General features: G+C 53.3%; 14 protein-coding genes across 14 annotated transcripts; 7 read left to right on the top strand and 7 right to left on the bottom strand.

The window, feature by feature from the left end:
* Positions 1-1,206: 1,206 nt before the first annotated feature.
* M409DRAFT_55043 (uncharacterized protein) lies at positions 1,207-1,925 on the bottom strand (the record flags this gene model as incomplete). The annotated part of the gene is made up of 2 exons (XM_033812894.1): positions 1,207-1,445; positions 1,517-1,925. 2 exons carry the CDS (start codon positions 1,923-1,925, stop codon positions 1,207-1,209), a joined length of 648 nt encoding a protein of 215 aa, XP_033667062.1.
* A 588-nt stretch (positions 1,926-2,513) lies between these two features.
* M409DRAFT_66681 (uncharacterized protein) lies at positions 2,514-4,306 on the bottom strand (the record flags this gene model as incomplete). Its single annotated transcript, XM_033817046.1, has 3 exons — positions 2,514-3,365; positions 3,417-3,925; positions 4,162-4,306. 3 exons carry the CDS (start codon positions 4,304-4,306, stop codon positions 2,514-2,516), a joined length of 1,506 nt encoding a protein of 501 aa, XP_033667061.1.
* A 575-nt stretch (positions 4,307-4,881) lies between these two features.
* Positions 4,882-5,991, bottom strand: M409DRAFT_36744 (uncharacterized protein; the record flags this gene model as incomplete). The annotated part of the gene is made up of 1 exon (XM_033810607.1): positions 4,882-5,991. The coding sequence occupies one exon, from the start codon at positions 5,989-5,991 to the stop codon at positions 4,882-4,884; it is 1,110 nt and encodes a 369-aa protein (XP_033667060.1).
* A 360-nt stretch (positions 5,992-6,351) lies between these two features.
* M409DRAFT_66679 (uncharacterized protein) lies at positions 6,352-7,367 on the top strand (the record flags this gene model as incomplete). The annotated part of the gene is made up of 4 exons (XM_033817045.1): positions 6,352-6,537; positions 6,585-6,665; positions 6,717-7,158; positions 7,210-7,367. The coding sequence occupies 4 exons, from the start codon at positions 6,352-6,354 to the stop codon at positions 7,365-7,367; spliced, it is 867 nt and encodes a 288-aa protein (XP_033667059.1).
* Positions 7,368-7,754: 387 nt separating this feature from the next.
* M409DRAFT_36749 (uncharacterized protein) lies at positions 7,755-7,934 on the top strand (the record flags this gene model as incomplete). The annotated part of the gene is made up of 1 exon (XM_033810609.1): positions 7,755-7,934. A coding segment is annotated over one exon (180 nt), but the record flags the coding sequence as incomplete, so codon positions are not given.
* A 225-nt stretch (positions 7,935-8,159) lies between these two features.
* Positions 8,160-9,815, top strand: M409DRAFT_23359 (uncharacterized protein; the record flags this gene model as incomplete). The annotated part of the gene is made up of 1 exon (XM_033806758.1): positions 8,160-9,815. One exon carries the CDS (start codon positions 8,160-8,162, stop codon positions 9,813-9,815), a length of 1,656 nt encoding a protein of 551 aa, XP_033667057.1.
* A 494-nt stretch (positions 9,816-10,309) lies between these two features.
* M409DRAFT_23358 (uncharacterized protein) lies at positions 10,310-11,705 on the bottom strand (the record flags this gene model as incomplete). The annotated part of the gene is made up of 3 exons (XM_033806757.1): positions 10,310-11,380; positions 11,432-11,593; positions 11,649-11,705. 3 exons carry the CDS (start codon positions 11,703-11,705, stop codon positions 10,310-10,312), a joined length of 1,290 nt encoding a protein of 429 aa, XP_033667056.1.
* A 2,293-nt stretch (positions 11,706-13,998) lies between these two features.
* Positions 13,999-15,133, bottom strand: M409DRAFT_66678 (uncharacterized protein; the record flags this gene model as incomplete). Its single annotated transcript, XM_033817044.1, has 2 exons — positions 13,999-15,029; positions 15,082-15,133. 2 exons carry the CDS (start codon positions 15,131-15,133, stop codon positions 13,999-14,001), a joined length of 1,083 nt encoding a protein of 360 aa, XP_033667055.1.
* Positions 15,134-15,716: 583 nt separating this feature from the next.
* On the top strand, positions 15,717-16,139 carry M409DRAFT_23356 (uncharacterized protein; the record flags this gene model as incomplete). The annotated part of the gene is made up of 1 exon (XM_033806756.1): positions 15,717-16,139. The coding sequence occupies one exon, from the start codon at positions 15,717-15,719 to the stop codon at positions 16,137-16,139; it is 423 nt and encodes a 140-aa protein (XP_033667054.1).
* Positions 16,140-16,290: 151 nt separating this feature from the next.
* On the bottom strand, positions 16,291-17,379 carry M409DRAFT_23355 (uncharacterized protein; the record flags this gene model as incomplete). Its single annotated transcript, XM_033806755.1, has 3 exons — positions 16,291-16,384; positions 16,436-17,104; positions 17,165-17,379. 3 exons carry the CDS (start codon positions 17,377-17,379, stop codon positions 16,291-16,293), a joined length of 978 nt encoding a protein of 325 aa, XP_033667053.1.
* A 1,445-nt stretch (positions 17,380-18,824) lies between these two features.
* On the top strand, positions 18,825-19,778 carry M409DRAFT_23354 (uncharacterized protein; the record flags this gene model as incomplete). The annotated part of the gene is made up of 3 exons (XM_033806754.1): positions 18,825-18,975; positions 19,029-19,464; positions 19,511-19,778. The coding sequence occupies 3 exons, from the start codon at positions 18,825-18,827 to the stop codon at positions 19,776-19,778; spliced, it is 855 nt and encodes a 284-aa protein (XP_033667052.1).
* Positions 19,779-20,332: 554 nt separating this feature from the next.
* M409DRAFT_55037 (uncharacterized protein) lies at positions 20,333-22,852 on the bottom strand (the record flags this gene model as incomplete). The annotated part of the gene is made up of 5 exons (XM_033812893.1): positions 20,333-20,852; positions 21,340-21,591; positions 21,641-21,976; positions 22,025-22,243; positions 22,320-22,852. 5 exons carry the CDS (start codon positions 22,850-22,852, stop codon positions 20,333-20,335), a joined length of 1,860 nt encoding a protein of 619 aa, XP_033667051.1.
* Positions 22,853-23,922: 1,070 nt separating this feature from the next.
* On the top strand, positions 23,923-25,471 carry M409DRAFT_66675 (uncharacterized protein; the record flags this gene model as incomplete). Its single annotated transcript, XM_033817043.1, has 4 exons — positions 23,923-24,463; positions 24,511-24,718; positions 24,767-25,128; positions 25,182-25,471. The coding sequence occupies 4 exons, from the start codon at positions 23,923-23,925 to the stop codon at positions 25,469-25,471; spliced, it is 1,401 nt and encodes a 466-aa protein (XP_033667050.1).
* A 640-nt stretch (positions 25,472-26,111) lies between these two features.
* M409DRAFT_55035 (uncharacterized protein) lies at positions 26,112-26,492 on the top strand (the record flags this gene model as incomplete). The annotated part of the gene is made up of 1 exon (XM_033812892.1): positions 26,112-26,492. One exon carries the CDS (start codon positions 26,112-26,114, stop codon positions 26,490-26,492), a length of 381 nt encoding a protein of 126 aa, XP_033667049.1.
* Positions 26,493-27,226: the final 734 nt, after the last annotated feature.

Genomic DNA, 27,226 nt, shown 5'->3' with positions numbered 1-27,226 from the left:
CGATGCATCCAACGACTGTGCGGCATCGATGAGAAAGAAAGTCGTCTTCAATGGCTCGACGTCTACGTACAGAAGAGATATCCAGCTGTGGCGAATTGTTGATTGGAGAATTCGAGGGACTTCTAGAGGCCTAGGATTCGAGCATTTCCGAAACTGTTTCGGTCCTGTGCAATACATTATGAATTTAATCATCCGATTTATCATGGAGTTCATTTGGATGTGGCTCACCAAATAAGTCACGAAGAAGATCAAGGCCCACAGTGGCAGAATCAGCAAATCTTGCTTCAAGAGTAGTCTTCTTTCAGCGAGCGTTCGAGCTCGTTGGTTTGTGAGCGGGTTTTGGAGTGAGTAGCCTGGTGCGCTGGTGATGGTGAGGTCGAATCGTTCGTGCGATGCAATGGACTCGAAGGGCGTTTTCTTTTGATTCGGGGTGGACGACATGGTAAGTGAGAGAACTGTTCAACGATCACCTCGAATTGAAAGGAGCAAGAGATTCAATCTGTGGCATGCATCAAGAACAGACTACCTCATTACTTCCCTTCTGCCTGGCCAAGAGCGACGTATATCCCCTCCATGCTATCACGACCAATCCCTCCCTTCAGCCTCACCGTCCACCCCCCAACACGCCTAATCAAAGCAGGTAGGCCTATCCCCCTCCATCTCGCTCAGTGACGACTAGCTTTGCAGTAGCCGCATACTAGCGACACCCGTCCCTATGTTTCAAGTTTCTCCGTGGCCTGACACATCACTAGCGATGGAGCCTCGACTTACTTATCACTGCTGCATTGATGGGTTCGACTTACTCATCATCGACGGGCTGGAGTTACTTACTCATCGGTTGCACATGTCAGCGCCGAGGCTGCCGGCGCTAAGGGGCTAGTGGGGAGTTTGTTGGCTTGTATGGTATTTCGCGTGTGATGTATTTCGTGCTTGTACTGTGACTGCTGAGTTGATGTTGATGTATGTGTGTATGGTCTTCTAAGGCAACCGCTGTCCCTCTGCCCTTCTTAGAGCCTTAGGGTTGGCGCATTCGAGGAATGTGTGACTTGCCCTGATCGCAAGAGTCCAACCTCGAAATCTCGATCAACGTCTGTAAGATGCCCTGAATCCATCGTCGTAATGCAGGTGTATCTTCGCCGAATCCTAGTCTCGAGGTGCTTCGCTACGCGATGCTCGAGGCTCCACAGATCACGATCTTGCCGATACTCATCGCCGTCCTCCCAGTTTCGCTTTTTGGTGGATGTTGGAAGGTAGTGAGACCAAAAAGGGCACGATCTTGGGGCTATGCACTGACCACACGAGCATGCTGCCAAGAAGCATGTGATAGTCCGTTTTCTGCAACTCCCTTTCGTCATATCGCTGACTCCCAGCCCCATGCCTCGCCAATGCAGTCGATGACTCTCTCGTCCTCGTCATGCTTCCTTGCATGATATCCGAAGACTTTGCTATGACTTCTGTTGCTTTAATGATGATGGAGTTGAAGTGTCGTCTGTGTCTTGCCGCTTCCGCTTCTTACTTGGACACGGAGCATCCTTCTCGTGGTGATGGTAGTCGCAGTAATCGACTTTATCAATGGCTTCCGAGCCGGCCGACTGGCTTTTCAGAGCAAAATTCTCCTCGATCAAAGCTTTGGCAAGGCCAACGACGAACTGCTCGTTCTCGACTGTGCCATAATATTCGACACTGACCGGATCTTGGATCCAGACGTAGGTGTCGACAACAGCCCGCCTCAATGGCCAGTCTGGCTCGGTGATATTATAAACCCGTTCGATTTTTTCGCGACCAATTGTGCTGCCGCCATGTTCCAAGTATAGCGCCAAGATGACGCTCACGATGGCGTCCATGGCGGCAGTATCGTCCAAAACTTGGCAGAGTTCGTAGAGGTCGATCAAGCTGCCCGTGTCCGTGTTGTCGTTGTCGTCCATGCACGGAAGCTTTCCAGAGTAGATGTACTTCGTGTATGTTTCGAAAGCAGTGAATTTCACTTGTTACAAAATGTATACTCCTCCCATGCCGGGCCCACGTGTTTGGGTTTTCAGCGTGCGGAAGTAGGGTGCTCTCTGGAGAAGCAATTCCAGGTGTATGTAGAACATCTTAGGCCCTCCACCACCGACGTGGACTGCGGCCATTTTGCCCAGGGCCCTGGTTTCAATCAGCATTCGAAGACGATGAGGTGATCTAGTGGTTCGCACCATTGACCGTCTTGCTTAGGCGCTCTGATGTCTTCCATGTCTGGCATTTTGTCGAGGTCGGAGTCGGCATGTTGAATGAAGGTATGGCTGAACATCGAAGGTCGCGAGTGTCTGTTCGTCAGATGGTCAATAAAATAGCTAGATATGCCGCAACCGCACAGACCACGGCTCTCGTGCTGCCAAGAAACATGTGACAATTCTCCATGTGCAAATCTATTCCACTCTATCAGCAATCTCGAGCACATGGTTCGCTCAAAACATTATATGAACGCTCCACAATGACAACACACACATGCAAAGCCCATCTCATCCACCGCCCCCCTACAACGAACTCCTAACCTTTCCCGTCCCCTCAACCATCTTCCTCAATCCCTCCAAACAAACCCTCAACTCCCCCAAATTCCTCGCTGTAGCAAAAACATAAAAGTCTGGCCTCACAATCGCATACCGTGTGTCCTTGCCCAAACGTTGCTGGAAAGCAGCCACATCGTAGCTTCTTCGTGCTTGGCCGTGCGTGAGATCGTTCAAAGGTGTTGGGCTGATTTTTCTGATTTCAGGGGCGGCGAAGGAGCCGATGCTTTCGGGTGGACAGGGGCTTGTGCTCATTGCGATGATGGAAGTTGGGGAGAGGAGATATTCGGGGATGGAGGCGTCGGAGAGGAGGGTCTTGAGTTCGTTGATGGAGGTAGAGGGGGCTTTGGTGCCTTGCTGGAGGGATAGGAGGCGTAAAGGTGAGTCGTTCGCTTCGAAGATCGTGTCTGAAAGGGCTTTTCTCGAGGACAGGCTGTCGACGTATATCTGTGGTAGTTTGCATCCGCCCTCATGGTCGTTGAGAAAGAAACCGCCTTTTACTCCCTGGAATCCCCTCTGCTCCGCTTTTGCCTGTGCATCGTTGAAACTGTGCGTGCCAAGGAAATTCTGTGTAAACCACTCCATAGCTTGGAGTACGGGGAAGATTAGGGGCTTGCGGTTGTTGCACAGCATGCCGTTCATTTTGGTGAAGGTCGCGGCGTCCTGGATGCCTTTAGTTCGTTCTGCTGCCCAGGCGTCGAGCATTGTTTGACAGAGAATGTCCGAATGTTGTGGTTGTTTTTCGAGAGCGGCGATTCTCCAGGCTAGTTGATGAGCGTCGCGGATGCCGCTGGCGATGCCTTGGCCGCCGAAGGGTGGGAACTATTCCTGTTAGTACTACTCACACAGGTTCCAGGTAGGTTGGGAACATACCACATGAGCAGCATCCCCAATCAGGACGCTCTTCTTATGATGCCACTTATTGACAACTTTGTGCGCAAAAGTAAACGGCCTGCACCGTAAAGTTTCAATGCAATCCCTCGGAAATGTGACAGCCTGACCAAAACGCCTTCCTTGCGAATCTTGACTCCTCGTGATCATGGGTGTAAGATGCTCCCACAACAACTCATCCGCATCCATCGTCTTCTCATTCCAATCCTCCTGCCTGAATTCATGCCGCCAGAAACGTCGCTCAACCGGACCAAATCGACCAGTAGCGGTGGGCTTACCCGGGGGGCTGCAGAAGTGCCAACCAGCAGGCCAGAACAGATCGTATACTTCTTCGGGCGTCATGCCTACTTTCCACGCAGGGAAGTCGGGATGTGTCTCAGGTGTCGGTAGCGAGATGTGCAGGTTGGCAGCTACCCACGTCCCTTCATATTTGTATTCTTGTTCGACTTGTCGGATGTCTGCCACGGGCTCGAGGAATGTCTTGCGGACGACTCCTCTCTTGCCATCTGCGCCTATTAACCAGGCTGTTTGGAGTCGTCGGCTGGTCTTGTCGGGGCCGATATATTCGATCTCGACCAAATCGTCAACCTCTCGTATCTTATGCACGTCGCAAGCTGTTCGTAGGTCGCAGAGCTTGCTTGCATTGACTCTTTCTCGAAGAGCCCTCTCTGCAGCATACGATTAGTTCTGCTACGTACCAGCAGCATGCTGTATGAGAGCGCCTTACCAAGCTCCGGTTGAATCATGAACATCCCGACCGGGACAGCCTGTTGGAGAATATCTCCCGACAACTCGACGCTGTAAAATGGCACGTTCACGAAGTTCGAACTATGGAAGTTGAAAGTGTCTGGTGTATGTCCTATTTGGGGCATGTATGGGCCGAGACCTAAACTCCAGACGATGCGGATGGCATCGCCGGCTAGGTAAACGCCTCTTGGGTCTCGGTTGATTTCTGTCTCTTTTTCGAGGATGATACTCTGTGGTAGTGAATATTAGTTCGCGAATGTTCAAAGGTGCTGGACCATGAGTCTTACCGAGATGCCCTGTTGCTCGAGAGACAATGCCAGGACGAGACCCGCGGGCCCAGCTCCAATGATCGTAACTCGTGCTTGTTCCATGCTCGACTCGAAGGTTGTTAATTGTGTGTAGTGAGAAGCTCTCAGGCAAGCTGTTCAATGAAAATATATTTATCAAACATGTCAGCACTCGACATCATTGTGACTAGCCTGTCCCGCATGGCTATTATTGTAGAGCTGATGCTCCAAGGTGGAGACGATCCGTCCCACATACCACATGCCACATAGCATACCGTTCCTAGAGCTCCATATAGGCTAGATCGTCGCAGAACGGAGGACCCTGCTACACTGCCTCGACATACCGAGCCAAGTAAGAGAACGCCACATGGAGAACCCCAACTTTCCTCTTCTAGCACTCCTCGTTCCATCGTTCAAATTAACAGCCTCTTCGTTCCGTCCTCACCGAAATCCTTCGGCAGCTCAGGACCCCAAACCGACAATGGTCCCACGACGTCACGTTTAGTTGGCGTGTCTTCATTGACAACATCTCCATCTGCATAGTGCTCGATTTTGAACCCACTAGGGTCTTGCCAATAATCGAATATCTGGCTCCCGAGAACATGTCTTCCTACTCCCCAGACGCTCTTCCAGCCTTTCTTGGCCAGCCACTGATGGCCGATCAGCTGTGTGTCGAAATCCTCAACTTCGTAAGATGTGTGATGAACATATGTCTTCTGGACCTCTGGAGGCGCTCGCTGCATGAAGAAGACGTGGTGGTCTGAGAATTGTTTGCCCAAGTCGAGGTGCATGAATGTCATAACGTCAATGTTGGAGAAGTCCCAGTGGTAGAGGATGTCTGACGGTACAAAGTTGAAATTGTCCGTATACCACTTCAGCTCTTCATCGAATTGGCAGTGGACGTAGCCAAAGTGCCCCAGCTTGTGGATCAGAGCTGGGCCATCATGAAAGCGTTGAAATCGGCCTTGTCGTGGCTTCTCGAACGGCGTGTTAAGCGGTCCCAATTCTTCGTGTGTGGCTGTCGGAGGCGACGAAGCATTGACTTCTCTCTCAGCTTGTCCATAAATTACATGGAAGAAAGTGTTGTCCGCGCGACTGAATGTGATGATTTGGCCGCCGCCAGGAGAATCGCTCAAAGATTGAACTTCGGCTCCTGGAATTGCTTTGGCTTTCTCGAACTCCTTCTCTGAGTTCGCGACAAATGCGGGTCCTTTGAAGCGCGGAGTGCCATCTTTTGACTGAGAAGCGACGTAAATGTATTGATCTTTGCCGTAGCCGCGATAGTAGACCTTCGCGTCTTCCCGTTTTGCGACTACAAATCCGAAATCGACTGCGAACTTGTCGAATTGATCGAGATCTGTATGCTCGACGTATACATGGCCAAGTCTGGCGAGTTGAACCTTCGCCGGGTTGTTTGCGATCTCCGGAATTCGCATATCTGGGACTATCCGCTCGCGGATCCAACGCGGAAGTTTGCTGACAAAGTTGAGGATGATGGTGAGGATGATGCGTTTGATACCCATCTCTCGACGGGCGGAGACGTGCGTGAGACCGCTTAGGGTCCCCAAGGAGGATATGGCTGGTGTTCATCTATCCATAGTCATAGTGGGACCGTCACCAGCTGAGAGCAGGCTCGGTCCCACAGTTGTCACAGGATACTTGAGTCCGACAACTTGATGACCCGTTTCCGGTATGCTCTGCGCTCGTGTTCCTGGAAGACGACCTCAAGTGCCCGAAAATGCCGAATGTATCTTGTTACACCCTGATAGAATAGACGACCAGGAATAAACATGCTGGTCAGTCGATTGGTGAGCTGTGGGACCGTCAATTCCTCAAAATATTTGCACCTTCCACAGGATTCGTGCAGCTGCTCGTTCAACAACATGTCCGAATTTGATGCTCTCGTCAAGTTCGCTTGCGAAGAAAATGGTAGAGTGTACTTCGCTACCATCTCTACCGACCAAGATGGCAAGGCACGAATTCCAAAACCCGGAAGTAAGGTAGATGGCTACGCTTCCATCGGCGACTTGCGAGAAGGACGCGATGCAACAACTGTCACCATCAAGAATGTCAGTACTACTGTCCATCATTTTCGGTCACTCACCGACTGTTGCAGCTACTCGGGCCACTGCCCTCCATTGACGTGCCAATCTACTGCGTTGGCCTGAACTATCGTTCACACGCCAAAGAAGCAAATGTTGGTATGCCACGACCCCCGACATGCAGCAAGATGTTGACGTATGCTCAGCTTCCGTTGCCAAAGTATCCTCCTCTCTGGACCAAGCCGGCATCTTCTCTTGCCGATCCAGGGGAGTCAATTCCCATCAACAAATTCTGTGCCCTCAGCCTATTCGACTTCGAGGGAGAGCTCGTGTTTGTCACCTCCAAAGCATGCAAGGATGTGACGCCGGAGGAGGCGGAGTCGTATATCTTGGGTTACACTTCTGGAAATGACCTGTCTTGCCGATATTTCCAGCTGCCGAACAACTCGGGCGGGCAATTCTTCTACGCCAAAGCCTTCGACAGGTTCGCTCCCATGGGACCTGCCTTGATAAGCGCCGACCACTTTCGTGCAACTGGGGCGGGACGACGTCTCATCACGAGAGTCAATGGCAAGATAGTGCAAGACGTTGAGATTGCAAAAGACATGCTTTTCACCCCAGCCCAGATCCTCAGTCATATGAGCCAAGGTAAGCCTCCTGATGTGGTATTTGTCCGATCGGCTAACAAATGGTCACTAGGCACAACGATACCGGCTGGTACGGCTGTCATGACAGGCACGCCTGCCGGAGTGGGTGCTTTCCAGAGCCCCAAATCTTTCCTGAACGATGGAGATGTGATTGAAGTGGAAATCGACCAGCTCGAGACTCTTCGGAACGTGGTTAGGTTCGAGAAGTAAGTGCACCTAGCAGAGATGGCCAATTCGTATCTGGACCTGTATCAACAGTGACTTTGGCCAGTCTCGCACTGTGGCATCGCCTGTATCTCAGCGTGCTCGGTCTGGCGCTAAGGCTGTTCACATAGACGCTTTCAACGCTCGACAATGAAATCTGGCGTCTTGTGATGGGCATGTTCACCGTGGATATGTTCTTGGAGAGTAGTTGTTCTAGCTTTTGAAAGGGGTCGTGAAAATGGTCTAGCTCAAATTGCTGTGATTGGTCAACGATCGTCCCACACTTCTCCGCAGCTAGGGCCACTTTCAACCTCACTTGCCTCATCTCGTCGTTGCTCGTCCCACGGTCTTCACTCACCTGTCTCGCCAGCCTTGTACACATTATCAATGATCATGAGCTCGCGCAAAGGACAAGCGGGCGGCACATGCGAGTATTGTGGCAATACTTACAGCAAACGGGAGCATTACCAACGCCACGTGCGCACTCATACTCGTGAACGCCCGTACTCTTGCGACCTATGTTCGGCTACTTTCTCTCGCAAGGACACGCTCCATCGCCATGCTCGGGCTCGACATCCAGAGGCTGGTAGTCCATCGCAACCCGCAGATAGAGAGATAGGCCATGGCCCACCAGATAGTATGCAATCTTTACAAGATGGCCTGCAGACGCCGCCTCACACCGACCACACCTTTGACCATTCCATGAGCACCAACCCCGATTTCGGGTCGATGTCATTTTCGCTAAACTCGAGCATAGACCCCTGTTCTACCATTTTTGACTGGCCGTGGGACGACTCCATGAACTTGGATCCGTCATTCTCGTTGGAAGGCCTTGGGACATACGATCTCAACACAGCGTCGCCCAGTATTCCTTGGCTACCTTTACGTTCGGAGGCCGAGCGCCCATACGAGAACTCCCAGCAGGAGGCATTGCGACCTCCTTCGACTATGGCTCAGAGCTGGTTTACTAGCATGTCGACGTCGAAGTATCCCCTTCAGCCGTGGGCGACCCCAACCACCTCAGACGCAGCCGGGGATGAGATTTCTCGAGATGCGCTTGCCGACTCACTGCAACAGCGTGTACCGGACACAACGCTACCGCCAACTCAATTTCTCAATCGATGTCTCCACATGTTCACCACACGGCTCTGGCCATTGATACCGATTGTGCATTTGCCGACTTTTGAGCCTGCTCGCACGAATCCGTTACTATTACTGTCAGTCTGCTCGCTCGGTGCCCTTGCAATAGGGTCGGAAGAAGCCTTGTACCATGGAGAACGACTGTTCGACGGAGTCCAGAAAGCAATACTAGTCTCCTTCGCTCCCAACAGGATTGCAGATGAACATTCCTTGGCGATTCTACAAGCTGCGATGATTGGACAAACATACGCTATACTGTCTGGCTCCGCCCCTAATCTGCTCACTGCCCAGTGTTTCCACGGAACGATGGGAGTCGCAGTCCGCACTTTCTATGATCAATGGGCCAGCCCCAAAGACTCCTCTGCGATCTTAGACGATCAGCCATCTGCAGCTGATTGGGAGCCATGGATTCGTGAACAAACCGCGATACGCCTTCTCAATTCCATTTTCGTGCATAACGGTGAAGTTTTCGCAACGGTTCACCAGCCCGCACTTCTACGGGCTCATCCGTTTCAGGTTCGACTCGCTGCAGATGACAAACTTTTTCTGGCCAAGACCGCTGATGAATGGGTATCATTACGGGCTCGCCACGCGGAGCATCACCCAGAGCCCCATTCATTCTTCTCCAGCTGCGCTTCACTGGATTGCTTTGTGGCGGAGATATATCACCGGAAGACTGGTCCGTTCAGCAGAACGCATACCGAAGCTGATGACGAGATCCAATCCTCACTGATAACGTGGTTCAATGAATCAGCACAGCTGATCAATTTGGATGGTGCGAGGAGACTATCGCTTCTGATGCTCTGGCACTCATGCTTCGTACTCCTGTTGTCAGATCTGGACGTTTTCGAGCGTGTCTGTGGCAGAGATGGGCCAAACATCTCGCAGGACGATACCGCTACTCTGCAAGCATGGATCCCGACACCGCATGCAAAACGATGCGTCATTCACGCACTGTTGATATACATTCTTCTCGAGCGTTTCCGTGTCTCCGAAGTCCCTGCCATCCACGTTGCGAGGGTGTCATGGCAAGCTGGGCTGGTGCTGGCGATTTACTCATTCTTTGCCGGAAGTGAGCAAAGCATCAACCTTACAGATACTGTCTCATCGTGTCGTGCACTAAAGGCCGTTCGAAGGACATCGCTATTCACACAAGGCGATTGGGTCACCGTCGAGCAATGCGCAACACCGGAACGATGTAGGACGTCTGCATTCTCTCTGTCCGCGACTCTCCGACATCTTGGACCTTGGCAGAATGGAGCTCGATATGCGAAGACTCTTGACCAGATCCTGCACCTTTTCGAACCTCATTGATAAGACAATATCAGCCGGCCACCGGTATGAGGCAACAGGTACGTGTGTAGACATTACAAATGCTAAATACATTGAACCCTGACAGGTCTTGTAGCTTAAAGCAGAAAAGTATCTAAATTCCTGGTGGGACTTGTTCACATGCTTGGGTCATCTCCACCTTTTGAGCTTACTTCGTTTACGCGTACATTCTCTCCTCACACAGACTACTTGTACCCTCTGGTCCCCCAGGTCCCTCACTGTGCTGCTAATCCTCCTGCGACTTCTATTTGACCAGCGCTAGCCCCACGGATGATGGACGATACCCTCCAGAGCGCTTGTCGACAGTGGATCGATCGCCCTTCGCATGGCGAGCAATAGCTTCGCCCACCCGAGCGAGATCATCAGATTCTGAACATCATCCCCAGAACTTGCTACTGTACCAGGCCACTGGCAGCTTCTTCGGGGGTGCTGTTCGTGGGAATGATGATGAGAGAGGATCGAATTACTTCACCTCCTCACCTGAAACGCAGCCTGTTCTCGCGGTGAAACTGCGCCTCTCCCGCTATCTCGGCGTTGATCTGATCCTCCACCTCTTCACGCACACCGCGTGGCTCGCGCCCACGGACCGCAAACATATAGGCTCGATACCAGGCCTCACCTTGCAAGTTACCAAGGGCCCACATCAGGTCTGGATAAGGCCTCGTCGGTGAGGCTGCCTGCGGAGGGGTGAAGCGCTGGCTGCGCAAGCGATCCTCACCGCGCAACAGTGCATCCCCACCGGTCGACGACGCTCGTCGCATCCCATGGTATCCATCAGTGGCTTGGAAGGGACGAGCTCGCGCGGGGATGAATGGCGATGGGGCTTCGGCGGTGGGAAGAGTCTCGCTTTCAGGAGGCTCGGCGGTGGGAGTCCCGCTTTCAGAGGGCTCGGCTACGGTGGTGCCGCTGTCGATTCTGCGCACCTTTAAGGGGATCCCTTCTCCTTCCTCATCACGAGCGCGCTTGACTGCCGTGCTCTCCCCATGGCGATCCGAACGAACATATGCGCCAGCACTGCCGCAGGCATGGACTTGCAGAGTGCAATCGAGACAAACGCAGTACTGGTCATATGTGCACATGGGCTCACTCACATCTCTGGCGGCAGTGTGCTCGCCTTGGATGGGTTGAGGATCAGCATCACCGGCCAAAGAAGCGCTCTCATCTGAGACCTCCTCAAGGTCCGAGTCCTCCAGCTCCGTCGTATCTCCGTCAAGGTCATCCGAGCTCACTTCGCCAGCCGAGTCCGGGGTTCTCTCCTCTCCGTTGGCACGGACAGTGTCAACGATGTGGTCCTTGCGACCAAAGACAGGAGCAGAACGGTGGGGATTGCCCCCGGCGGACATCTTGCGCAGGGTGAAAGCGCCCTCATAAACCTCGGCCGACTGCAGCTTGGAGCCGCCCTCGAGGGCGCGCTGGACCTGATAATTGTACTCCTCCAGATCCTCAGGGGTCCAGTTCCTCGCGAGAATCATGCCAGAGCGCCCCTCGCGCGCAGTGGCGTGGTATGGCTTACCCATGTGGTAGACCGGGTTGTTGAGGGTGTTCTCCTTTCACTTGGATTAGCTCTATACCGCTACGGAGGCGGATGGGTCACCCACGAATATGTTAGTCCGCTGCCTGCGGTACCCAGCAACGTAAGACCTTCGAGCCGCAGCGCGGGCGCGCCTGTTCTGCTCGACCTCCGCTATGGCCGCTTCACGCTCAGCGTTCTCTTGGGCCACACGCTTGGCCTCCTCAGCGCGCTGTTGGCGGATTTCCTCCTACAATGCCACTGTTATCACGGGGACATCAACAAGATTGAAGCAAGGTACTTACCGCTTGCTTCTTCTCGCGCTTCTCCTGCAGGCGGTTGCTCCTCTTCACTGGCTCCATGGTGAGGTGAGGTATGTCAACAAAGCTGAACAGTTGGAATGTTGGATGTATCTCCGAATGAAGGTCAATGGCTATGCTGCTGATGCAACGATCGATACAACGGCTGTTCAGAGATTTCTGGGGATAGAAGGAGGAAAGAGAAAGAGGACTACGGGTGAAGTGTCTTTTGAAGGGGCTTCCAGGAGGGCCACGAGGGGATGGCACAACACCCCCCGATAACAACAACATCTGGCCGCGCACGCCAGAGGGCAAGAGGCGCACCAGAATGGACTCACGCAGATGTTGGCAACTGGAGCCTTTGGGCGCTATTGTCTGAGGTGAAATGATTACCAGCAGCCACACCCCGATCCTGAGGCCATATCTCACGCTGATGGAGCATTACATTTGCAATGAATGGCCTACACGAGGAGAAAGCTAACGAATGTGCACGATTCTAGATCTCGATCGCTGAGATCTCTTGGGAGCATGTCGACATGAGGAAATCAGTTGAGAAGCGGCTGCAAAGGCTACCTGAGGCGCACCTCGTAGCAGCATGACAGCCTCCACCTGGACGAGTGAGAAGAAGAGGAATAACGAAAGAATTCCTGCTTATCACAAGAGGACGATTCGCCAGACGCTTCGATGCATCATCGAAAGCTCGAATCCAGGCCTTGATCGCTGCGTGGTTGACGCATGAGAAGTGGAGGGTGTGGTTATGGGCACCGAAGTATGAGAGGGCGGTGAGAGATTAATGGTCGGCGTACCCTGTAGAAAGGACTCAACTCTGGGTGGGACAGGCGCCTAGGTGCTTGATTTCTTGCAGAGGCACCGATGGCATGGGGTTCTGCCTACGACATTGCCAAAAGGCGCCGAGTTGAGAACTCAATGCGGCCTTGAGCTGGTGCAGTGCTCGCGGAGTCCTGGAACGCTTTGTCGCAGCTTCGATCGCATGACCGGCGACCGAGCCGATGCTCTGGACGAGATGACTACAACCACGCGCTCAGTCATACCATACACCTCATCGCCCGTTGACTCTCGATACGACGAGCCAAATGAGCGATAAGGCGGCCGCATGCGACGCTCGACATGGCACACTCCGTCGCCTGCCCAAGAGGCTTTCACGCTGCGACGACATGAACCGCTTTCACACGCCCGAATCCAAGGTCACGATCCGCCAAAGTAGGAGCAGACTTCCATCCTATGAATCATTACCCCTCGAAAGCCGAGTGAGAGAAGCGGCAGACGTCTCGCTCGGCGCTCGCCGTAGCCCAAGTCCTCGAGCGACGGTCAAGTCTATGAACTACGGATATCAAGGTGAAGATGTTGAAGTCCTCAAAGTACAGAATCGCCAGCTAAAGACGATACGAACAACGGTATAGCTAGCTCTACCAACCTCACCTAGCTTCAAAGAATCAACTTGGCAGCCCCTTATGAGCTCTGCTCGCTCGACCCGATAGACCCCATTCAACTCGGCTCAAGACACCACCCCCTCGGCCTAAAAGATCCCACGAAATTCAAGAATTAAATCACGACCTTGGGACTCGAGAAAAGCAAGAGCTGGACCACAACCTACCAACTCCCAGAATTTCCAAGGTCTTTCTTCTTTGCTCCGACTTCTTCCCGCGCTCGACCAACCACGCCGCTTGGAATCAGCGGGTAAGCGTAAAGCCACTTACTGCGTCGATGCGATGGGGGTGATATGTGATACCGAAGATGATGGGGGTGGTGATTGCGTCTTCAACTCACTCACTCACCGCTACGCTGCTTTTGCGGATGAGGATTGTTGTGGCAGAGTAGGCAGGGTGGAAGGTGATTTTTTGAGTAGCGGGATTCTTTCCGTCATGTGATTGCCAAGAGGGAGAGATGTCACGTGACTTGTGATGGTCTGTGCGTTGGAAGAGAAGCGACAGGAAGGAGAAAGTAAGTGATAGCGAGGGAGGGAGGGAGGGAAGGGGATGTATCCTATTTCATGGGAAGACAGCAAGCCGAATATGGCGTTTTCATGGTGCTTTTGTTGAAGGCGGGACGAGTGCATCGCCGAGTTGATATCTCTCACGAAAGCCTTTCGCAGCTCGCATTTGGGCTGGCTCGGCTGGATGATACACTGCATCGAAAGGGAGTATGTGACGTTCAGGTCGTTATGTGGGACGTTGTCTCTCACCACAGGTCGCTTGTAAGGCGGGAGGCGACGGTCACTCACACAAGCATGAGATGACAATGACAAGTACAACAACAAGGGCATAGATTCCCGCTTTACAACACTGCATTTCTCATATCCTCGTATACCTCATCGATTCATTACAGGCCCCTCGCTCTAATTCGTCCCGTTCTGCGCAGCCCCCGCCACAGCATCGCGCTCTCTAAACCTCGCGGACAACTGCTCCCTCATAACCTCATACAAGAAGTTGAACTGCGATTCGCCCTGGACCATCATCATGCGCTGCTGTCGCAGACTATCCACAATCTCGGCGATGGGGTCCTTATCCGCCGCAAGGTTGTCCAATTGACTAGAATGCATCAGGCTGAGGAGGTAGTCAAGCGCGATGAAGGTTCCTGAGCGGCCCACGCCTGCTGAGCAGTGGATTATGCGGGGGTTGTCTTGATCTGTGGATGCGAGATCTGCGGCGAAGGTAGAGGCTGAGGCGCCATTGGTGTGGTTGGGGGTGTTCGTGCTGCTGGGGCGGTTGAGAAAGGCGGAAAGTCGAACAAGTTCAACGAGCGCCGCGCGATCTTCGCCTTCTGGGACGAGAAAGTCTGGCCAGCCAGAGAAGAGGAGGTGGTGGATTTCGACTTCTTTCGGGTCGCCACTCGCTGCACTCGTGCTCAGCCGTAGTCTGCGGACTTCGCTTCGGCTCTTGGGATCTTGCTCTACGCTGAGCAGCTCGACTGCGCCTTGGACCCCATCTTCAATGGCCGAGTCCTCTGGTATGATCAAAGGCGACTCCTCCTTGGAAAGGGGATAGTACTGAAAGCACTTCTCCCTGCCCGCCTCGTGCGTCTGTGTAAGCATGACGACCACCGCCGGACTCTTCAGCTCTGATGCAACCATTCGATAGAAGTGATTGACACTGGTATCCTTAGGCCCCTGCGTAGCGATGTATTTCCTCTTCCCCAATTGGATCGGCGACGCATTGATATAGTCATTTGCTCCCTCATTGACCCTCAGCTTGACTCTGTTCTGCGCATATGGTTCCACATTCAGGTATCGATTTCGTGCTGCGACGGCCTCGCCGCTGAGTCGTGACCATTGTGACGGCGGGGCGGAGGGATTCGCAGGAGCTTGCGTGCCTTGGAGGAGACGGTTACGTTGCTGCCATTCGAGATCGACGAATTTGGCGTGGAGTTCTGGAGATCTGTTAGTCTGCGTCGCGAAGCTGATCCCTGCTGATGTACCCGCCTGATCTGGACTGCTTGAGGAACTGCGGGAGAGCGGGTTGGTGACTGGCCATGTGTCGAGTGAAAGCACGTGAGCATGGACCAGTGGAGGTACTGTCTGGGAGGTGGTGTCGCTTCAGTCGGTGGTGGGCGGAAGCGATTAAGGAGCGTGGGGTTGCGCGACTCTTGGAGAGCGCCGTGATGGTTGTTTGTAAGTGTTTGCCGAATCAGAAGGAATCGCCCAATGTCGTCACCAAGATCTAGTCTGCCGTCGAGATGGTGGTAGGAGCAGAAGTAGAAGTGTCGAAGAATCCAACAAGAAAGGCGGCACTTCGGCAGTCAGGCCGTTCATTCACTTACTCCCAGGGCGTGTATGTTACAAGAGGAAAGGGACATCGAGGAGGAAGTTGACCTCACGCGCCAAAGGGCGACGTCGCTGCCGTCGAGCGAGGAGTGTAGGTCGATACTCTGGCGCCCAATCAGCCCGCCTCGAGTTCTGAAACGCCAACGTCCATCTGCGGCGCCACCCGCTCACCTGCGTCCAAAACTGCCCGACCGTGACGCCATCCACCGTCCACCTCGCCTCGCCTATCGCTGCCGGTATGCGTCTCTGACATGTAACAACCATCACTGCGGTGATAGACGTACTGGTACGGCATGGCTCCCTGGCTGCGCGTCCTCGAAGCCTACATGGTGCAAGCCCTGCTCCGCACTCCCGCCTTCCACCGCGCCGTCGAGAAGGTCGTCCGCCAGGTGCACCGCATCAGGCATGGAATCCCGCCGGAGGAACTCGGTGGCACCAAGATCGATCAGCCTGGGGAACCTGGTTTCACGAGGCATTTCGTGCAGGAGCTCAAGACGCAGTTGGGCTATGCTGAGCAGCAAGAGGCAAAGGGGGTGGTGAAGACGGGAAGGGGCGTAGACGCGAGGCAGCAGAAGAGCACGGTCGTGGAAGAGGAGGGGGCAGATGGCGCGTGGCAGACCGCGCAAAAGACTGCAAGAGAGGAGCCTAAGAAGGGGTTTACGGGGGAGTATATGGATGCTTTGAGGGAGCAGGTCAAGAATAATAAGAATGGCTGAAGTCGAGGCATGTCATACGTCCACAACAAGCTGGAGAGCGATCTCTAGGCGTAGTGCATCGACACGGCATACAGCGATTGTAGCCACAACGGGCCATGCTGCACGAGTCCCATTGCTTGAGTCCACAAGCCTTGGATGGGCCGCGGTTCAATTACCACGTCCTGGGGAAGACATCATATCCGTTCCGCTCCCCACCAGACAACATAGACAGCTCGCCGTTCGATGCTCGCACCATATCCTCGAAGCTACCACATCAAGTCAGCTGCATGATCGACAATCACAACGATTCGACTCACCAAGATTGGAACATGTTATACTCCATCTCATCCGTATACACCCTCCGCGTAAACTCGGCCTCTTCGTGCGGAATCTTGATCGTCTCAGTACCTCTCCCGGCCGCGGCCGCATCTGCCATCAACTGGGCTTCGATACATCGGTCCATGGCTCCAAATAGATACGTCGCAGCATCGACGCTCTTGCCGACAGTCAAGATGCCGTGATTCTGAAGGATGACGGCCTTCTTATTCCCCAACGCCTTGGCGATGTTACGACCCTCCTCATGCGCCAACACGATCCCGCCAAAGTTCTCATAGATGGCATGATCATTGTAAAATCGACATGCGTCCTGGTTGATCGGCTCCAACTCACACCCCAACGCCGAGAAAGCCTTGGTGGGCAAACTATGGCAATGCACCGCAGCAACGACATCCGGCCTCGCCTGATGCACAGCTGCATGAATCGCAAAACCTGCTGGATTGATCGCGTGCATGTTGCCCTCGGGCTTTACGATGCCTTCCTCATTCACGAGGCACAGGTCTTCTGGCCGTATGTATCGGAACGACTTGCAGAAGGGATTGATCCAGAAGTGGTCGGGTTTGATCGGGTCGCGGACGGTGATGTGGCCGCCTGCACCTTCATTGTTGTAGCCGTTGATGCCAAGCCAGCGGATTGCGGCGGCGTGGTGGCTGGAAGGGAGTGTCAGCATTGTTGAACACGATGTATGGTATCAATTCTGGCGTTCTCACAGCTTGCGGAATGCTCTTTCGTCAAGCGGGTTGGAGAATGTTGGAATGCGGACTTGCTTTACTGCATCCGTCTGGTTGCCGCTGATGGGATGAGGACCGTATGTGAATCTATCAAGAGGTCTATCGCCAACCGTCTTACGCAATTGAGCAGCTCTCTCATCGCCCGTAAGCTGGTCGATGGGCTGAGTGATTTGATCGATTGCTGAGGGCGCCATTTTGAGAGGACTTCTAATACAGAGACCGCGAAAATGGAGACGGCTTTCTCGAATGAATTCTTCGACTCCAAGAATTCATCAGAATTGTGTATTAAGAAGGCTCTATATACCTTACCGTCGCTCTTCCCCTTCGACATCGGACACAGCTGCATATTCCCCCGCACAGTTCGGCAAATGCTGGCCGATGTACCTTTGTATCTGGAGGCATATCGACCTATGGAACGATGCCCTCTGGATGCTCGAGTGAGGCGTTTCATCGGGACCGACTGGGCGAATTCTATGTATCACGTACGCTGATGTGGACTTTCGATCAGGCTGATCATTGTCCCTCTGGGTTGGATTATGGCCAACTCCTGGTCGCGAGGCGGAGCATAGAGATGCTCGAATACTGTCTGGATAGTGTGCAGTCTCTCCGAAAGAGCTGATTGACATAGTGATCTGATTCTGTGCGGTCTTCTGGTCTTCGCTTGCCTGCCTCGGTGACCTGGTGTGAAGGGCATGGCTGCCATTGTCAGAGACTCTCACGTTGATAATGGCATCAAACAACAGTTCTCCCCCAAACCTTGCAGGGTGTGAGACGTATCGACTATGTCATTGACGGCGTGGACAACGATATGATATCGGGGATGCCGGATCGTAGACGTTCGAGGTCGTCATATGAACAATCGGCCGCATGGGCTGTCCGACGATTGCACAAGACCAGCCCAGTTCATTCCACGTCTTCATCGTGGCTTTGAAGGCCTTGAACATGGTTGTGTTCTTGGAGTTCGACCTTGGCACAGTTCTTGATGATCGATCGTCGAGTGCTGACGCTCGAAAGGAGGACCAGCACGACGAAGCTGTTGCTGTTCAAGCAGAGGGCATCGCAGTTTCATCAACCAAGAATCCAATCTCACTGTCTCAAGGCGCAACACTGGTATATCAATGGCATGTCGTACTACTTGAGAGACCATCAAGGTTGCTCTTGGCAGTGGCTTTCCCCAAGCAGGGACAAGGGTGTAGTCCAAGGCTGGTAGCGAGACAACTTGAACGGATAAGAATCGAGGGAACGAATTGCACCACGCATGCGACTGCTCCAGACAAAACCGATAAGAACAAACAGCGGATACAGTGAGTTCGACATCACTCGTCTGCATTCATTCACCCACGCTTCAATCTTATCAGATCATCACAGAAGAAGAAATGCGCTCACGCCAGGGCTCGGCGCCGTGCACACCCCTTGGCAAGACCAAACCATTGGAACCGCTCTTTCCCTTATACAGTGTTTACACGCTTGTCGTTCTTGGTAGTCACGCGAGGAGGCCATGTCCAAGAACGCCATTGCCAGCCAGGATTGTCAGGCAACTGCAACACGAACTGGTGGATATAAACCCCAGCTCTTCACCCACGTTCTGCTCCCTAGATAGTTTCCCCAAAATCAACGTTGGGCCAAGAAACCGAACACCATGGTTAGCACACGCCTCTTCACACTCGGTGCCGTTGTCGCCTCTGTCTGTGTTGCTGTTGCGAATCCGTCTCCTTCCATCGAGCACATCAAGAAGTTGCTCGCTCGCCAGGACGATGACTCTGACGATCGTCAATGCCATGCAGATTGCGGTACGTCTTCTAAACAGCATCCACATTCGTATGAGGTACTAACCATTTACCAGGCTTCACCATAATCCAATCCTCCGAAACCACCCCAAACACATACTGCTCCAACCAAACCTGGATCGACCAACTCAACCGCTGCCTCTCCTGCACCAACCGCGAAGACGACGACGACATCTGGGAAGACTACGGCAACAGCGTCTCCTCGGCCGCTCAAGCCTGCAGCGGTCAGACTGCCACGCCTGGCGCCGTGCTCTCGACTGCTTCTGCGACTGGGACGGCTACTGGTGGTTCGCTGACGTCGATCACTGGCACGGCGACTTCAACGGGAGCTGCTACGGCGCCGACCTCTGTCGAAGAATGTCATACGCATGGCGATGATTTGTTCTGTGTGGCGGATGGCGCGGAGTGGGAGGTTACGAGCAATGTGAATGTTAACAATGCGCCTGACAATTACGAGAACTGTCGGCCGACTGGAGATGATGGAGATGATCTGTGAGTATAGGCCTTCAATCTGTTGACAGTGGCTGATGAATTCCAGTACCTGCGTCGCAGCAGATGGCTCTGAAGTCCGCCTCGAACGTGAAGGCGATGACCACACAGACGATGATGACCACAACCACGGCTCGTCAACTGCTACGGGCACTCCAACTTCGAATCCGTCGCCGTCGATCACCAGCGCTGTCGCGGGAGAGGCGTCAAATACAGCCACCACGCAGACGGCAACTCAGGATGGAGCGGCTGGGCGTTTCGAGGGCTCCTCGATCGGTGGCGTGTTCGGTCTGGTGTTGGCGATGTTCGCGCTCTAAAGGGAACGATACGGTTCACGGGCGAGTCCGGCTGTGGAGCATCAGAGTAGCCAAATGCAAAGGTACTACGCCAGCAATGTGAGAGTTTCGACGGTCCTAGCCCCTTTTCATCTCATCCTCGAGCTCGCGGGCTGTGTATCTTTCTCAATTGGAACCCTCATCCCCATTACTCCAAAGCCAACTAAACAACTCAAATCGCGAGCAGAAGCATGGTCGCTCTCGTAGTATTGGAGACACAACAGTCCCACGTGCCCAACCACGGCGAAGCCAGACGACCTGCTGTACCACGCGGCGACTGCGGTCAAAGGTTGCCATCTGCAGCCAATGAAAATGGCCAGCCTGTTAAGAAGCACAGAGAGGTTTTCAGCTCGTTACTTGGCTGTACGACGCAAGGCTGAAGACTTGAAAATAGTTCCGAGGGGAGCCCCCAACTTCGAGTCTTGAACCTCTTCTGCTCTGTCTTCTCAGTCGTCCTGCCTTATTCTTTGCTTTTCATCTACCCTACAACGCCTCCGCCATATACAATGATTTCCATACCCATCCTCCAATTGATATCATTCCTCATCCTCTGCGTCCCCTCCACCCACGCAACCTGCTACTTCATCGACGGCGTAACCGAATCCGCCGACCTCCCCTGCGACTCCGCGGCCGCCGTCTCGACCTGCTGCAGCCCCAACGACTTCTGCACCGACAACGGCCTCTGCATCGCCAACGGCTTCTACTCCCGAGGCAGCTGCACCGACCCGAACTGGAACGCGCCCTGCTCCAAAATCTGCGAGGACTTCTTCCCGCAGGGCGGCATGCCGCTGACGCCGTGCCGCGCGGATAATGTCTTCGCGTGTGATTTGCCGACGTTCGGACAGCCGAGTAAGGGGAATTGTTTGAGGAATTTTACGGTTGCTGGGGGTGCGCAGATTGTGCTTAGGGTGGGGCAGGTGGAGGGGTTGGGAATTTCGACGGCGGTGACGTTGGGGCCCACGGCGACGGTGCCGGTTGGGAGTTGTGCGGCCACGGTTTCGGCTGGGTTGAGGTTTTCTACTGTGAGTGTTGGGTGCCGGCGGTGGTGTGCTTATGCTGACAGGATTTGTTTTTTTGGTGACGGTGTCTTCCTCAACATCGTCTGCGGCGACGCCATCCGTTCAAGTTAGCGACGATGCGAGCGGATCGAACAATGTGGCAGCGATTGCAGGAGGGACTGTTGGAGGGATCGCTGGAGCGGCTTTGCTGATTGTGGCAGGTATTTTGCTGGTTCGACAACGGCGGAAGAAGAATACGAACCAAAGACAGCCAGGTTTCCAGAATAAGCCCGCAGAAGCTGATGGGGACAATGTGCAAGAAGTGTCCGCCGATATTGGTGCTGCGTACAAGCCTCAGGTCTCGCACGAGGCTGAGGATCACACAAAGCATTCGCCTTCAGAACTCGATAGCCTCAGGCAGCCTGCGGAGCTGGCTAGCTAGATACAGTGCACGTATTGGAAGGTCCACGGAGTTCTCTGCCAAAACCTGTGCTCATGGTGCAGGCCATCGTTCACGAAAAATTTTCATGAGAGATTGTGCAGACTCGGCAGCTTGGGTGATATGGCTCTGCTGTTTGAGATTTGGACGCTTCTCATATTGTTGAAAAGCAACGTCCAGGCAATAAAAGCAGGAAAGTGATAGAGCATCGATGACATCGAAATGCTCGCTGTGATCGTAAGCTGCTTCAAGGATCATGGTAGCGGCGGAGTCGAGAGCGTCTTCTGTGCTCCGGTTTTGTTCGATTTTCTCAGGCGGGAGTCGATTCAATATGGTTTGATGGCGTAGCATGAGTGATCTGTAACGTTTCAGCAATATTCACTGCCGTGAGAGGAATTTGCTGTTACCTCGTAGCGATTGTAAGCGTCTCAGAATGAGGTGCGTGTGCACTAGATCCCATGGCATCTCTGAGGAAGCCGAGAATTTGTGCATCAAGATCACTTCGAGTTTCTGGCACATCTATGCAGTCCATTGCCGTGAGGACCGCATCGAGGTAAAAACAGGCCTTGACGATGTTTGCAAAGTCGTCTTTAATGACATGGTCGTGATGACCGCCGGGTCCTTTGTCGTTTGGTGTTTTGCAGTTCATGTTGTCGTTGAGGTCTACAGGAAACTCGAAGTCGCCGCATGGGTAGCGTGTCGAGAGGCTGGGGCCTTTGGAAGGGAGTTCGAGAACGATCAGGCTGTCTGATCAGTCTGGGTGTAGCTGCTGGTCACAAGCGAGTGCTTACCGCTCCATCACAACGATACCCCACCATAGATTTCTCTGCTCGGCTCTGCTATGCTGGAGATGGGGTCCTTTGTGTAGGCTGTCCGGCATGACGCTGTGCTGAAGCTCGAGAACGTAGCCCATTCTGAGTGCGAGGCCCAGGGACACGTATGCGCCTCCAGGCTTGCCGCACACATACTCGTACTCGGCAATGAGGATGGTGGCTTGCACCAGGAGGATCCTATTCAAAGTAAGCCCGAGTTTATGAGCTAAGGTACGCTCTCTCATCGTTGGGCGTTTAGGATTCTGGCACATACGATGCACACAGCCTGGTCTGCACATGACTGAGGAACACCTTGGCTGTGTGATACAAGTCTTTCGGTTGAATGTCGTCCTTTGGCGCGACTAGAGACCCATCAATAGGTCTCAGCACGATGACATACATCGAAAGCAGGAGCATCGAAAAATCCGCAGGAGGCACCCCATGTTGGTATTTGGCGGCTGTCTCTCGGAATGTTGCCGGAGAAATGATCGGCAACCACTGATGAAAGTAGTGGAAAAATCGACTCGTAAGCTCATCGATGGATATGCCCGTGCGATGTATAGCATGGCAAACCTGAAGGTTCACGACACCGTCCAGTGCTGGTCCAGTGCTGCACGATAGGAGGTCCGCTATGCTGCCTACCGAGGCGCCCTCGGGCCGCGAGTCCGGTGTACGATCATAGCGACACTCCAGGCCTCGCTTGCTGCAGTACCCACATGTAGGCAACTGCTTGTCACAGCCTTTCTTCCGGGTCTTGCAATTATTGCATACTTGAGAAGCCCGTTGCGTGGAACCGTCGGCCGTCATATTGTAATCGTAGAGACCAGGTATCCCCAGATCTCACGCGATGTCCAGGCCCCCGCACACCGTGTTCAATGTCTTGTAGGGCTTGAAGATTCTGAGTAATCGATACGAAGCAGGCTCCTGAGAAATGGATCTTGCGGCCGCTGTCTTGAATCCTAGGAAACCGTGAGCCGATCTGACTATGTGCGTGCAGACAGTACAGCCACCTTCCACGTCCAAATTATGGCGTAAATCCCCAGGTCTTCGTTAGAGACCATGCTATGTGTTACTGTGCTGACGGTCGAGACCGGCTGGATCAGTCGGAGAACCCAATTTGCAGACTATGGCCAGTGCGAAATCGTAGCAAAAAAAGTTCCTCTTGTTGAGCGAGTGATCACGCTATCTACCGGACATGGTAGGCGGTAGTGTGCTGCATTGTTGTGAACCGTTGATGATCAGGACTTAGAACGCGTGGGCGCGTCTCTCGTCTTCGCTCAAAGTGTAGCGTGTACGAATGTCATCCCTTCAATCCAAGAATCGACTAGGGCTTAATCGTTGCTCAGATCACTCAGACAGCTCACGAGCAATGGAGATAGAGTTTTTGCTTTAATCGGAAGCACAGGAGGATGATGAACGTCTGAAGGAAGAGAGGGAACACGAGATGAGGGAAGGAGAGATGGGGTCGGCCGCCTTCCCACCCACTCTTTTTCCTTCCGGCAGGGATTGGCATGTCTAGCGTCAACCTTGTAAACACGTCGTTGCTCCTTTACCTCTCTCTCTCTGCGACCTCGCCATACCTGATTGACAACAGTCGATCATCAAGGTCTTCGAGACGATGCGTGCCACAGTGGACATGCGGCCGACAATGTTGAACAGGGTCATAAAAGAGTGGCAGCAGTGCTCCTGCAGAATGCTGCCACAGGTGACCCGTTCCCGACATGCAGCGACCCCGTGAAGATGAGAAAGCCGACCTTGAGCGACAGGCTGCGCCGCTCCAACCCTCGAAATCGCCTTCTGACACGACCAACACAGGCGAAACGAAACCTGCAAGCAATAACATCGAGCCTGAGCGAACGAGTCCATCCCAAGATGAGATGGAAAAGTTCCTTGCTCGCCTGGAGCCTTCTGACGACCCCAAACATTTCAACTCTTGGTACAAGGGTTGGATCTGTCTCCAAATGGCGCTCCTGTCACTGACCGCCTCGATCGGAAGTTCCATCATATCACCAGCAGAGACCGTGCTTTCAGCGTACCTTGGCATATCGCTGGAAGCAGCTGTACTTACAGTCTCGCTTTTCGTCCTGGGCTTCGCATTGGGACCGATCTGCTGGGGACCTATCAGCGAAGTATACGGAAGGCGATGGTCTCTCCTGCCTCCTATGTTCCTGGTCGGCGTTTTCAGCATTGCCAGTGCCGTCAGCAAAGACACGGCAAGCTTGTTGGTCACCAGATTCTTCGCTGGCGTCTTTGGCTCCTCGCCGATTGCGAACGTATCGGCAGCTTTGGGGGACTTCTATGAGCCAAAAGCGAGAGGTGTCCCGATGGCATTTCTGGCAGCTTGTGTCGTCGGCGGTGCCTTGATTGCTCCAATCATGGGTGCTGGACTTACTGTCAACAAGCACCTTGGGTGGAGGTGTAAGTACCACAGATTCGTTGTTTTCGTGAGATGCTGACATATACAGGGACTGAATTCCTGGAGGCCATCATCGCATTCTTGACCTTTGCCGTTACATTCGCCTTCATGCCTGAGACTTACCCGCCGGTGCTGCTGAAGCGCAAGGCAAAGCAACTGAGAAAGAGTACAGGAGAACAAAGATATTGGCATCCTCATGAACAACAGAAGATCAGCGTGCAGAATGTACTCACCAAGCATTTCAATCGGCCGATTCTGTAGGTATCTTTTCATCTTGTAACTAATGATATGCTAACATGTAATAGCATGTTGCTCACCGAGCCAATGGTTAGCTGCATGGCTCTGTACGCATCCTTCGTGTATGGTCTTCTATTCTTCGCTTTGGAATCCTTCCCCATCGTATTTGCTGAGCTACGGCATTGGGAACTTGTTCCATCGACTTTGCCATTCCTGGGACTCTTTGTCGGTGTGATCATCGCTATCTGCATCAACATAGGCAACCAACCTCGGTACATGCGGGCTGTCGAGAAGAACCAAGGACGAGCTGTTCCAGAGGCTCGCCTTGCACCAATGGTCATTGGTGGCTTCTGCTTCTCGGGTGGACTCTTCTGGTTCGGATGGACAGCAAGTCCGAGCATACCGTGGATAGTGCCCGTGATTGCATCTGGTAAGAATTGGAGGAGACGTTACAGTCTGAAGCCTTTACTCACCGCATTACAGCGTTCATTGGCGCCGGCTTCAATATTATTTTTCAGCAGGCGCTCAACTTCCTGGTAGACGCGTACTCTCTTTATGCGGCGAGTGCACTTTCGGCAAATGCTATTCTGCGCTCAGCAATGGCGTGTGGTCTTCCTCTTGCAGCGAGGCCTCTTTTCGAGAACCTTGGGGTTGGCCCTGGCGCTAGCGTGTTGGGAGGGATTTCTTGTCTGGCTTTGCCCATACCCTTCCTCTTCATGAAGTACACAACTGTGCTCAGAAGCAAGTCGAAGTTCGCGCCTTCCGAAGAATAACGGCAATGTTCAAAGCACGAGCTGTGAATCGCTGAAAATGGCTGCTCGAATGAATGTGTGGAGATCGAGGGCGAGACCGTTGGTCTTATTTCACTTTGATACCGCACAAGGTACTTATCAATACAGTAAGTGCAGTTCATGTGATGTTTGCTCTCTACTCACAACGCATTCGCAGATAAAAACCATTGCTTGCTATCCGACGACTTTCCCTGAGTCGGCTCGCCATCAATTCAACACCGCCGTGCAATCTGATCGACCATTGTCCTGCCTGTTTCCTGTCCAGAACATTGAGCTTTCCAGATGGCGTCAGCATTACTCTGCGAGGCAAGTTGTCGCGTAGTGCTTGAGCAACATCCTCGCCCACTCGCGTTTCACAGCAATGTGACAGCTTTCTTTGTGGTTTCAGATGGCAAGCCGGCCAAGCTAAAGATTCTTGCAGTTCCACTCGAGGCCGCAAAGCCAACAACTTTTTAGCTGTCCTGTTCTCTCTTTGTGCTGCGTCAATTCTTCGTGGTCTCTTGTAAGTGCTCACGCCAGCTAGGCACGACTTACAACTGACTGCTTGTCGACATTGTTCCACATTGGCTAGCAAGACCTCATTCTCTCCTCAACGACCGACTTCGACTCGCAATTGCAAACCATGAGCCTTTCGCGCCTTCAGGCGGCGGTTCTGGTGACACTAATTGCGTTACTGGCTTTCCCAGGCGATGTTGATGGGAAGCACTCGGGCTGCAGAGAAGAGGCGTGGTCCTACAAGTACAGACCGTCAGCGCATTGTCGACATACAGTGATCAACTTCTGGAGCCTAACCTGCCACGCACATCGCCCTCAGGACGTCCCACTTGGGTCCACGTCCACACAGTCTGGCCAAGCAGCTTTCGGTGCTGCGCCTCACGGCCAGTCTCGTACCTGTCATTACAAATCAGATGCTCAAGAAGCACCTGGAGCGGGCGCTTCCTTCTCATGGGCGACGTCCGTTGCTGGGTATATCGCGACACCGCAGCGTGGGAAATCTGGCTGAAAGAAGGAATCGCAAACCTGCCGGTTTCCTGCAAGCACGAAGCAAAGGTCCAGAAGGAAAGGAAAGCGAGCCAAGTCGAATCCCAAGGCAGGCTGATCTCTGGAGTTACCGAAGGTCCTGCACGAAAACACCTGAGCCACTGATCACGAAGCTCAATCGGGATCCAGTGTAAGATGTCCACTAAATCATGAATTGGCACAACCGGAGAGCAACTGGTCCTACTCTTCTGCGCAGAACACAATGAAGAAGATACTTTCATGTCGATGCCTCCTAGCTAGGTGTTCATCCCATACAGCCTAGTGCGCCGACCACTTGGACGAGAATCTGTACCTTGCCTCCCTCTCGTCTTCAAGGCTTTCTCATTGCTACGCAGGACCTGAGTCGTACCACGACCCAAGCCAAGGGCAAGAATACGACATTTTTAATCTCCAGGGCCACCGGGAGAGCCAATTCTGTACCTTCGATCGCGGTATTGCTCGTTGAAGGTTATGTTCCTTGGCAAGCACTGCAGGAACATTTCTGCGGCGCTCAGGAGAAGCCAACAAGAGCAGTGCCTATTGGACAAGTCCCTGGAGACAAGGAATCAAAGTTGAAATCATCTTCGAATGCATCCATTACTGTGCCATAGCTCCTGGCGAAGACATGGTATGTTTCCAAGGATGGACTTTTACGGCATCGGTCGCAGTGGACGGCAATCAATACACGGCTTTCGTTCCGCCTCTGCTTGATGAAGA

The sequence above is a fragment of the Zasmidium cellare genome (genome assembly GCF_010093935.1).
Source record: "Zasmidium cellare ATCC 36951 unplaced genomic scaffold M409scaffold_19, whole genome shotgun sequence".
Taxonomy (NCBI): Eukaryota; Fungi; Ascomycota; class Dothideomycetes; order Mycosphaerellales; family Mycosphaerellaceae; genus Zasmidium; species Zasmidium cellare.
This window is presented reverse-complemented; position numbering and strand designations above follow the sequence as displayed.